At 44.6% G+C, this 12,631-nt stretch overlaps 1 protein-coding gene across 1 annotated transcript in view; it reads left to right on the top strand.

The window, feature by feature from the left end:
* Positions 1 to 12,631, top strand: part of LOC126267745 (synaptotagmin-5) — a 216,273-nt gene that overhangs the window by 132,040 nt on the left and 71,602 nt on the right. The window contains exons 4-5 of the mRNA XM_049973048.1: positions 10,428 to 10,488; positions 10,609 to 10,690. Coding sequence (XP_049829005.1) covers positions 10,428 to 10,488; positions 10,609 to 10,690 — 143 coding nt within the window. The remainder of the gene's footprint in view (positions 1 to 10,427; positions 10,489 to 10,608; positions 10,691 to 12,631) is intronic.

Below are 12,631 nucleotides of genomic sequence, written 5' to 3'. Positions count from 1 at the left end.
TTTCACTTCCATACATGGCTACACTCCATACAAATACTTTCAGAAATTACTTCCTGACACTTCAACCAATACTCGATGTTAACAAATTTCTCTTCTTCAGAAACGATTTCCTTGCCATTGCCAGTCTACATTTTATATCCTCTCTACGTCGACCATCATCAGTTATTTTGCTCCCAAAATAGCAAAACTCCTTTACTACTTTAAGTGTCTCATTTCCTAATCTAATTCCCTCAGCATCAACCGACTTAATTCGACTACATTCCATTATCCTCGTTTTGCTTTTGTTGATATTCATCTTATATCCTCCTTTAAAGACACTATCCATTCCGTTCAACTGCTCTTCCAAGTCTTTTTCTGTCTCTGACGGAATTACAATATCATCGGCGAACCTCAAAGTTTTTATTTCTTCTCCATGGATTTTAATACCTACTCCAAACTTTTCTTTTGTTTCCTTTACTGCTTGCTCAATATACAGATTGAATAACATCGAGGAGAGACTACAACCCTGTCTTACTCCCTTCCCGACCACTGCTTCCCTTTCATGTCCCTCGACTCTTATAACTGCCATCTGGTTTCTGTACAAATTGTAAATAACCTTTCGCTCCATATATTTTACCCGCGCAACCTTCAGAATTTGAAAGAGAGTATTCCAAGCAACATTGTCAAAAGCTTTCTCTAAGTCTACAAATGCTAGAAACGTAGGTTTGCCCTTCCTTAATCTAGCTTCTAAGGTAAGTCGTAGGGTCAGTATTGCCTCACGTGTTCCAACATTTCTACGGAATCCAAACTGATCTTCCCCGAGGTCGGCTTCTACTAGTTTTTACATTCGTCTGTAAAGAATTCGAATTAGTATTTTGCAGCTGTGACTTATTAAACGGATAGTTCGATAATTTTCACATCTGTCAACACCTGCTTTCTTTGGTATTGGGATTATTATATTCTTCTTGAAGTCTGAGGGTATTTCGCCTGTCTCATACATCTTGCTCACCAGATGGTAGAGTTTTGTCAGGACTGGCTCTCCGAAGGCCGTCAGTAGTTCCAATGGAATGTTGTCTACTCCCAGGGCCTTGTTTCGACTCAGGTCTTTCAGTGCTCTGTCAAACTCTACACGCAGTACCGTATCTCCCATTTCGTCTTCATCTACATCCTCTTCCATTTCCATAATATTGTCCTCAAGTACATCGCCCTTGTATAGACCCTCTATATACTCCTTCCACCTTCCTACTTTCCCTTCTTTGCTTAGAACTGGGTTTCCATCTGAGCTCTTGATGTTCACACAAGTGGTTCTCTTATCTCCAAAGGTCTCTTTAATTTTCCTGTAGGCAGTATCTATCTTACCCCTAGTGAGATAAGCCTCTACATTCTTACATTTGTCCTCTAGCCATCCCTGCTTAGCCATTTTGCACTTCCTGTCGATCTCATTTTTGAGACGTCTGTATTCCTTTTTGCCTGCTTCATTTATTGCATTTTTATATTTTCTCCTTTCATCAATTAAATTCAATATTTCTTCTGTTACCCAAGGATTTCTACTAGCCCTCGTCTTTTTACCTACTTGATCCTCTGCTGCCTTCACTACTTCATCCCTCAAAGCTACCCATTCTTCTTCTACTGTGTTTCTTTCTCCCAGTCCTGTCAATTGCTCCCTTATGCTCTCCCTGAAACTCTGTACAACCTCTGGTTCTTTCAGTTTATCCAGGTCCCATCTCCTTAAAGTCCCACCTTTTTGCAGTTTATTCAGTTTTAATCTACAGTTCATAACCAATAGATTGTGGTCAGAGTCCACATCTGCCCCTGGAAATGTCTTACAATTTAAAACCTGGTTCCTAAATCTCTGTCTTACCATTATATAATCTATCTGATACCTTTTAGTACCTCCAGGCTTCTTCCATGTATACAGCCTTCTTTTATGATTCTTGAACCAAGTATTAGCTATGACTAAGTTATGCTCTGCGCAAAATTCTACCAGGCGGCTTCCACTTTCATTTCTTTGCCCCAATCCATATTCACCTACTACGTTTCCTTCTCTCCCTTTTCCTACTACCGAATTCCAGTCACCCATGACTATTAAATTTTCATCTCCCTTCACTATCTGAATAATTTCTTTTATTTGATCATACATTTCTTCAATTTCTTCGTCATCTGCAGAGCTAGTCGGAATATAAACTTGTACTACTGTAGTAGGTGTGGGCTTCGTATGTATCTTGGCCACAATAATCCGTTCACTATGGTGTTTGTAGTAGCTTACCCGCACTCCTATTTTCCTATTCATTATTAAACCTACTCCTGCATTACCCCTATTTGATTTTGTATTTATAACCCTGTATTCACCTGACCAAAAGTCTTGTTACGTCTGCCACCGAACTTCACTAATTCCCACTATATCTGACTTTAACCTATCCATTTCCCTTTTTAAATTTTCTAACCTACCTGCCCGATTAAGGGATCTGACATTCCACGCTCCGATCCGTAGAACTCCAGTTTTCTTTCTCCTGATAACGACATCCTCTTGAGTAGTCCCCGCCCGGAGATACGAATGGGGGACTATTTTACCTCCGGAATATTTTACCCAAGAGGACGCCATCATCATTTAATCATACAGTAAAGTTGCATGCCCTCGGGAAAAATTACGGCCGTAGTTTCCCCTTGCTTTCAGCCGTTCGCAGTACCAGCACAGCAAGGCCGTTTTGGTTATTGTTACAAGGCCAGATTAGTCAATCATCCAGACTGTTGCCCCTGCAACTACTGAAAAGGCTGCTGCCCCTCTTCAGGAACCACACGTTTGTCTGGCCTCTCAACACATACCCCTCTGTTGTGGTTGCACCTACGGTACGGCTATCTGTATCGCTGAGGCACGCAAGCCTCCCCACCAACGGCAAGGTCCATGGTTCATTTGGGGAGGATTTTCTCGGTATCTTACATTAATCCTACTTGATACGGTTCCCACAGTGACGAAAAATACTCAAAAATCGGTAGAACGAGTGCTTTGTAAGCAACTTATTTCCGTAAGATCCTTCTCACACTGACTTTTGCTTTCTCGATCATTTGTTGTATGTGATCATTCCACTTAACGTCCCTCCGGATGGTTACTTCTGCGTATTTTACGCTAGTTACAGTTTCCAGTAACTTTATACCGATGGTGTAATCGAAGAGTAGTGAATCTCTTCGGCTATAGCTGCATTTATTTACTTTTAGTATCTACTGCCAGCTTCAGTTAATCTAAATAAAATTTACTGTTCATTTCTTAGTGCTATCTTTACTATGTGCCGCATTGTTTTGAAACTATTATAAGGTTTATGTGCTGCTCTTACGAACCTATAGATTGTGGACAAAAATATGGAAACATCAACAGCACAACACATTACCATGCCTAAAATAGCGCAGGAAAACCGTTGGCATTCAAACCAGCTTCTAATCGTCTCGGAATGAATAAATAATGAACAAATACCGGTCCTGAATGGTTTTATAGGCAGTCATATACTATTCTTCCTGCAAAATAGTGGCAAGTTCAGATAAAGATGATGAAGGTGGCTGTCAATCATGCACCCTTCTCTCACCAGATCACCAAGTCTCTTTAACACTGAGACCTGGTGACTGTGGTGCCCAAGACAGGTGCGACAATCCATCCTCGTGCTCATAAAACCAGCCCTGGACAATGATGCGAGTTGTGTGAATAGGGTCGCTGTCGTCTTGGAACACATCGTCACGACTGGGGAGCAAACATTGTACCATGTGATGCAGCCTGATCAGCCAAAATGATCGCATAATCAGTAATGCGACCTTCAGAAATAACCATGGTACCCATAGAGTACCACGATAAGGCTGCCCAAATCATCACCGAACTCCCGCCATGTTTCACTTTTGGGTCGTATATCAGGATAGGAGGGACGGAAGTTTGAACCGTCGTCCTCGCGAATGCGAGTCCAGTGTGCTAACCACTACACCACCTCGCCCGGTTTTTATTTCCAGGACAGAAGAAAATAAGGCCGAGTACATGCTCAAATATTTTGTTATGTATGTGTCTTAGTAAAGTTGATAGTAATATATTTAAGTGATTCACAGTACAAGATCACAATTTAACGCAAGCGCGGAGAAAAGCCATTACAAAAGTGAAACTCTGGTACATTAATAACCAGTTTCACCGTCAGAATGTTGACTGCGCAATGCAGACATGCATGAATTGTAGAATGAGATTTTCACTCTGCAGCGGAGTGTGCGCTGGAATGAAACCACCTAGCAGATTAAAACTCTGTGTCGCCGAGACTTGAACTCGGGACCTTTTCCTTTAGCGGACAAGTTCTCTACCATCTTTTTTAAAAGTTTAATTAGCTTTTTTTGTTGATCTCATTTGGTTCTATATTGTTCATTTATTGCTGGTTGAATTTGTTCGTGGTGGACGTCCGATGACACTCGTTCAGGCTGTTCGTTGATCCGTTCACTCACTTTTTTATTACAGAGGGTAGCTAAATCCTCTGACCGAACACGCTGAGCTACCGTGCTGGCAACATCTGAGCTACCCAAGCACGAATCACGACCCATCCTCACAGCTTCAATTCTGCCAGTAACTCGTCTCCTACCTTCCAAATTTCTCTGAAGCTCTCTTGCAAACCTTGCAGAACTAGCACTCCTGGTTCGCAGGAGAGCTTCTGTGAAGTTTGGGAGGTAGGCAGAATTGAAGCTGTGAGGATGGGTCGTGAATGTGCTTGGGTAGCTCAGATGGTAGAGCACTTGCCCCCGAAAGGCAAAGGTCCCGAGTTTGAGTCTCGGTCCGGCACACAGTTTTAATCTGCCAGGAAGTTTCATGGTTGAATTGTGTTGTACAGGTGCCGTGCCGGATGTCAGCTTCTAGAACAGAGTTCCATGTATGTTACACTTAGTCGGTCAATACAGGGACCGTTAATGTTGCTTGTGGATGACGCTGGATTTGTCGTCCGATGATGTCCCATATGTGCTCAACTGGAGACAGATCTGTTGTGATTCTTGAAGTTTTCCCAGCGCATTGAATGTTCGATGAGATTTCGGGACTGCAGCCACATCATGTTGACTTCTTGCCACGATATTTCGGCTGGCAATCGTCCAGCCACTTTCAGAAGATTTACAACTTGCTGAGTGAGCCAACGTATAGGAAGATTGACAAAGACCCCACAGCGAAAGTGGAAAGGAAAACATCAGCCCTGTTAAATTCTTCTTCTATTCCGCAAGAAGTGGCCAAAAGACTAAGACCTCATGTTGTTTCTGATGGAGACAGCTTTACAAAGGGGCTGGAACATTTAGTGTCGGTGTTCAGAGGTAATGGTTACTCTTCACCACAGATTAGAACAGCGCAAGAAGGAAGAAACGTGACTACCCACAAAATGAAGAAGATAAGGAGCTATTCAAGTCCAGGGCGTTCCTTCGATACGTCGGCAACCTGTCATCTAAAATAGGCAGGATTCTAAGGAAACATCAAGTTAAAATAATCTGCCGGCCACCGGCGAAGATTAGTGCCCTTCTCGGTTCAGTACAGGACGATTTGGGTCTGCGGAAGGCCGGGATCTATAAAATTACTTGCCAGTGTGGAAAAGCTTACATCGGTCAGACGACACGCTCAGTACATGACAGGTACGTTGAACATGAACGCCACACTCGCCTTTCGCAGCCCAGTAAGTCGGAGGTAGCTGAACACTGTATTACCACAGGACACGCTATGGATTTTTCTGCTACGAAAATCTTGGCCCCAGCGAAAACTTTCTGGGTGTGGTGGTGGTGTTGGTGTGTTGGGGCTTTATGGGCGCTCAACAGCGAGGTCATCAGCGCCCTGACACACATTAAAAGGAACGAACGTGGACAGACCTAAGAAAACTAAAGCACACACTCAAAGAAAGCAGGAAAAGAAGGAAAATGTCACATAAGAAAGTAAAACCTAAGGAAAGGGGAAACATAGCAACAAGAATGTCACAGGAAATTGTTATTGGCTGCCCACTTACATAAAATATCGGCTAGCTTGTCACACAGCGAGCAAATTAAAATCCTCTCCCTAAAATCTTTGTAAAAACATTTGACATGTCACAGAACTTTAAAACTTTAGCCACATTCGTCCGAGTGTTGCCTAAAAGAGATGGCAGGTCCGCTGGCAAGTCAGCTGCGGCCCGCTGGTCAGAAAATAAAACGCAATCCAATAAAACGCGGCGCACGGTGACCTGGACGCCGCAAGCACCACACATTGGAGGCTCCTCTCGCCGGAGCAGGTAGCCATTCGTCATAGGGCTGTGGCCTATTCGAAGCCGAGTGAGGAGAACCTCATCCCGTCGATGGGGCTGAAAGGAAGTACACCACACACGCGTTGTGGGCTTGACTATACGGAGCTTATTGTCAGTCACTTCCGGCCACTCATCCTCCCACCGACGCATAGCCCGTGAGCTCAACAGCGAGGTGTGTGCGTGCAAGGGGATAGCACACTGAGATACTTGTGGGGCGAGACACGCTTCCTTGGCTGCGAGATCTGCCCTTTTATGCCCAGCAATGCCGACATGCCCCGGAACCCAGCAGAAAGCTACAACCTTCCCCAGTCGCTGTAGTCGGAGGAGGGCGTCCTGGATGGTCTGGAAAGTTTTGTCTGCCGCATACAAACGTTGCAATAAGTGAAGGGCACTGAGTGTATCGGAACAGACAAGAAATTTAGCAGAGGAAGAATGTCTCATGTGCTCCAGTGCCCGCAAGATCGCAGACAATTCTGCATCAATGACAGCGAAAGTCTGAGGCAGGCGGACCTTGAAGACACGATCTGGAAAAACAACTGAGCACCCAACAGAATCCCCTTGTTTCGACCCATCCATAAACTTTCTGGGATTCAGTAATTAAAGAATCTGTGGAGATACGCCTAGCGCAAAATCTTATAAATCGTGATGGCAGTTTTCAACTGGACAAGGTTGGGACCCGGTGATCTCTCTAATTTCCTCTGAGAGAAGACAATTTATTCATAATGGCACGTCTGGCGACATCTGACGTCTATTTTTAGCGACGCGGGCGCGCATTCCGGCAGAGGACGGACATGTAGTTTTCACCTTTACGCATCCGCCTGTGCGACACAGATAGAACAGTAGCTCCAGAGGGCGCGGATTTCGATAGAGGGCGCTCCTGTGACGGAGGACGATGCGCATGCGTTTTCGCGCCAATTTTTTGCTCTAAAGTTGACCCCAGGAACTTGCAGTCTCCAGTGACGGACACTCAGCTGAAGATGGCTGGACGATTGCCAGCCAAAATATCGTGGCAAGAAGTCAACATGATGTGGCTGCAGTCCCGAAATCTCATCAGAGACAGATCTGTTGGTAGAGCAGGCAAGGCAACATGTCAACGTTCTGTGGAGTATGTTGGGTTATACAACGGCGGTATGTGGGCGAGCGTTATACTGTTGTAATATAGCTCCTACAATGCCGTTCGTGAATGGCAACACAACAGGCCAAATCACCAGAGTGACGTACAAATTAGCAATCAGGGTGCGTGGGATATCCACAAGAGTGCTCCTGCTGTCATACGAAATGGCACCCCAGACCATAGCTCCACGTGTACTGTAGGTTCCAGTTTGTCCACAACGCACACAGTTCGGTTGCGGGCCATCAACTGGCCTCCTCCTAACAAACACTCGGCCATCACTGGCACCGAGGCAGAACCAGCTTTGAACAGAAAACACAACAGATCTCCGCCCTGACCTTCAATGAACTCTCGCTTGACACCACTCAAGTCGCACATGGTGTAGTTTGACACCAGTGAATTGCACGCTAAAGGGTTGTCTGGCTCCGAGATATCGTTGGAGTAGGCGATTCCGCTGTCATCGTGGTGCCAACTGCTGCTCAAATTGTTGCTGTAGATGCTGTACGATGCACCAGAGCCATACGCCGAAGGCGACCATCTTCCCTCTCGGTAGTGCCAAGTGACCGTCCGGAGCCAAGTCTTCTTGTGACTGTACATTATCGCAATTACCGGTGCTAGCAATCACATACAGTGGCTACATCCCCGCCAAGTCTTTCTGCAATATAGCAGCAGGAACATCAGTCTTCTCGAGCGCTATTACACGACCTCGTTCAAACTCAGTGAGATGTTGATAATATCGTGTCTGTTGCCTTAAAGTTATTCTCGACTAACATCAACTCATCACGTCCAATGTCAAAGACAACTAACGCCCGCGACCGTTACAGCGTGTACTTGAAACAAAATTGATTTGCATCGTCATAGTGGCGCCACTAGGGCCACTCTTATGCGACTTGCGCGAAATCTGAATAGACATTATCTTCCAGGTGCAGGAACACGCCTACAAACTTTCGTTTATATCGCACAACAGCTTCTTCGTGTTTGGATTTTCTGTTGCATCTGCTTATTGTAATGACGCACTCGTTTTCGGCCTCTTACGAAATCCGTGTATTATGCGGTGAGAGTATTAATGTCATCCTAGGCGTTAAGTTTAACATTTAATAAAGTTACCTTGTCTCCATTACCAGTATTATCAGCCACCCGATGTGACTGAACACCGTCATGGTTCAAGGGAACTTCATCGCCAGAGTCCTCTGCCTCAGTACGACTGGATTCGATCTCTTCATCATCTGTTTTACTGATGAGTTTCTTGCCAATGTCATGATCTCAGTTGTCTACATGGTCGGACACTATACAATTATCCTCCCTGTGGGAAAAGACAGAGACCTCAAAAACCAAGGAAGCAACCAAATTAATACAACCTAAATGATTAAATCACCATTAGCTAAATGTAAGTAGGATTAACTGCATTGCCGTCTAAAAAAAGTTGGTTTAGCTACATTAATTTATAACACACGATACAATGAAGACTTTCACTATTGGGTGTTTCAGCTACCAATAATTCTTCCGGGTTTTATGGCCGTGGTCCATGGAACTCTTCTGTCCCAGACGTTGCGTCCAAAGCTCCTGGTCGTGCTGAGTCTTGTCAACTGGCGAATCGGACGTCGAAGAACGACCTAAATACCGTGGAAAGTGGGCGTGGTCTGGATCTACAAAGAGAAGTGAGAATACACGGTTGAAGGAGCATAAAAGTATTCGTCGACTAGGGAAAACAGACAAATCAGCCGTGGCGGAACATGCTCTTTAGTCGGGTGATCACGTAGTGAAATTTTCGGAAACTAAAGTTTTATATACTATGACGAACTATTATGCACGCCTATATAGAGAAGCCATCGAAATATATAAACATGGTGATAATATTAACAGAAAAGAAGAAGCTATGAAACTCAGCGACATATGGACAGTGGCGCTACAGAATCGATGAGAAGTTTTTATCTTTGACGTACTATGATCGATAGTTATACTTTATCCTTGACAATGTTCATCTCTGCTATCACTTGAAATACAGACCACGCCCACTTACCACGGTATTTAGGTCGTTCTTCGACGTCCGACTCGTCAGTCGGTAAGACTCAGCGCAATCTGGAGCACCTCCGAAGATTTCCAACGTAGCTTTGGACGAAACGTCAGGGATAGAAGACTTTCATAGACCACGGCTATACAACCCGGAAGAATTCTCGGCAGCTTATAAGACATGGCCAACCAAAACGAAAACTGAAAATTGTATACCTGGGGTACTACATTTCTTAGCAACATATCGATCACATCAATAAGGACAGCGTAATGCAACGTGACAAGACCCATTTCATTCGCAGTCCATTTTCTTCAGTAAAGAAGCAAAATAGCATTATTTTGCAAAACATGATGAATTTTGCTGGATACAGATAACGCGCTATGAGTAATAGAGGTGTTCCTTTGCTTGATTGTACGATAAGCGTTCCAATGGCGTCAGTTCTGGATATTCCGGCCACTCATTTTTGTCAGAAGGAAGAGCTGCTTCTTTAGTTGTGTAAGGATCCGAGGAAGCTACGACGATGGTAGTACCGTCAGCTGGCGGTAAAGCATCCAGATCATTATCCTCGGGAAATCGGGGAATGTACATTGAGAGCTTTCTTACTTTCCATTACAGCGAATTAATATCTTGCATTCAGAAATATCTATTCATACCCATTGACAGAGCTTGGTTGGTGATGGATTGAGATTGTGTGATAGAATGTTAGTTCTTGAATTAACTGAACTACTTACACATTTGCTTACTGTATTTAGCCCTGATTCCACGATCCTTTTGCTTCTGCCACTAATAGACTCCGTTTTATTCTTCGAGTCCATTGTTTACGGCTGGTTTCCGCTTGCACGTACGATAGTGTAAAACGGCCAGATTTCTTTTATGCGAAACATATACATATAATAGTTTGCCCTTAAGGCGGTTCGACTTAAACAAGCCACCTGCAATAAAAACTTCAAAATTGTCATTGTTGCACTTAACCATAGTCTACTTCTGATGGTCAGAATTAAAGCTTTATGCCTAGCCCTCGTATATTGGACGGAACACGCGTAGGATGAAAGCTATGTGCCTTTTGCAGAGTCGAGCCCGTGCACGCCGCAGGGCTTGCCGCTGTCGCCGCAGCACGTACAGCAGCAGCAGCAGCCGACGCCGGGGGCGGTGACGCCGGAGGCGCCCACGGCGACGGGGGCGGCGGCGGGGGCGGAGGCGGGGGCGGTGGCGCTGCCGCTGGCGCGCAGCGACAAGCACGTGGTGCTGGCCACGGCGCCTGCGCGGCCGCGCGTCTCCTCCATGCACACCAAGCTGGACCACACCAAGATAGACACCTCCCTCTACCAGAAGGTAACCCCAACCCCAGCTACCTGCGTTCAGCTCCGAGCAACCGAGATTGCCCCTCTCAGTTTGCTGTAACCCCGTGTCCTACATGTCTCTCCTTCTCCTTGCGTCCCGATGTGGCATCTATAAACTGTTGTGAATCTGTCTACAGAGTATTTTAGAGAGAAACGGAAATTCGATATGTCGTTTTTAACGTGTAAATGTCGATATTAGTCGTGTATGAAAATAACGTCAGATTTGAATCGCTAATAATAACTATACTAGTAATATGTAAACAGTGGTTGGGCCCGCAACAGATAGGTCCTGTACGTAAGTATTTGTGGCGCAGTAATTCTTTTACCTGTGAGGTTACTGCACAAGTGTAGGCGCATGTGACTGATTGCTACGAATTCACTATATGTAAAGTTATAAATCGTTAAGCGTGGAAACGAGTTTAGCTCAGTTCCTGATTCCAGCGTCATTGTGAAGACCTTGCGGGGCACTACAAGGAGACGAAGCGAGATAATAAAAAGTGAAAATCAGCCTAGTACAAGTGAAAATCAGTATTAAAATGAAAATTACAAAATAATGAAAGCTGGCTCATATGACGCATAAATATGCTCGGAATTATAGAAAATGCAAGTGAGAGGAAAGATCGCGTCGTAAGGAATCCAAAAAGCCTACAATGTCCGGTGCCGAGCGAATGATGGAACTACGACAGCGTCAAAAAGGGAATGAAAACACCGTGCCAAGTGATTACGTAGCCGGCAACGAATATCTAAACTTACTATTTGGTTCAAATGGCTCTGAGCACTATGGAACTTAACATCTGTGGTCATCAATCCCCTAGAACTTAGAACTACTTAAAGCTAACTAACCTAAGGACAGCACACAACACCCAGTCATCATGAGGCAGAGAAAATCCCTGACCCCGCCGGGAATAGAACCCGGGAACCCGGGCGAGGGAAGCGAGAACGCTACCGCACGACCACGAGCTGCGGACAAAACTTACTATTTTTCTGTTTGTAAGCAACACAATACTTTGCGTAACCATTCTCTTAAAGAGATCGATAATTAAATTACATTTTAATTTTTCATTGTTACTATAATTGATATGATTTTATCCCGACGTTTTCGCGAAAAACCTACGGCGCGGACCGAACTGCCTGCGTAGAAGATTTTTGGAAACGATATCTTTTATTCCTCTACATCCATGTATGCCCTTCAAAATTTATCAACATTTGGTATTATATTTTTGACAAAAATTCACGAACAAGCAATAGGTTCGAGCTGAGGCTTTCTCGTGTTGCAAAAGCCATTAAATGCTTCGTCATAAATCCATGCATTTTTTATCATATTGGTTCACGCAAACGGCGCTAAACCTCTAACTAATATTGCTTATTGATCGTTCGCCCTTGTGGCAACAACTCAAGGTGAACTATGTCGTTAAAACTGAAGAATACCGTGAGGATAACCTTCACATTTGACAGCACTTGAGGTTTTGATCGGTCTTGCCGATCCAGAAGTGCTGTTGCGGGGACGACAGAGCGCTGGTTTTACCATGGACTGTCGCAACGTTGTTCTCCTTCAAAGGCACAAAACGAATTACCACACGATAATTTGTCAATGTGAGCGATCTCCTCGTCCAGGCCCTGAAGGCCTAAGGGATATCGACCGGCTGCCGTGTCATCCTCTGCCATTCGGCTCCATGCGGATGAAGGGGCAGTGGTCAGCACACTGCATTCTGAATAATACTACGAAGACGTTGAAGAGGGAGAGCACATTGGACTCTGGTTTTCCGCATTGTATCCGAAAATCCGTGTCTCATCACTTGTTACGATACTGTTCAATACGTTTGCTGGATTGCTGACTTCATCTAGGGATCTCAGAGAAACTTGCATTCACCGCTGTCTATGTTCGAAATTCAACAATTTTGGAAAAAATTTTGCTGTCATACGTTTCATATCC

This window comes from Schistocerca gregaria, chromosome 4 (genome assembly GCF_023897955.1).
Source record: "Schistocerca gregaria isolate iqSchGreg1 chromosome 4, iqSchGreg1.2, whole genome shotgun sequence".
In the NCBI taxonomy this organism is placed as follows: Eukaryota; Metazoa; Arthropoda; class Insecta; order Orthoptera; family Acrididae; genus Schistocerca; species Schistocerca gregaria.
The sequence above is the reverse complement of the archived record's forward strand: the minus strand, read 5'-3'. Positions and strand labels throughout refer to the sequence as shown.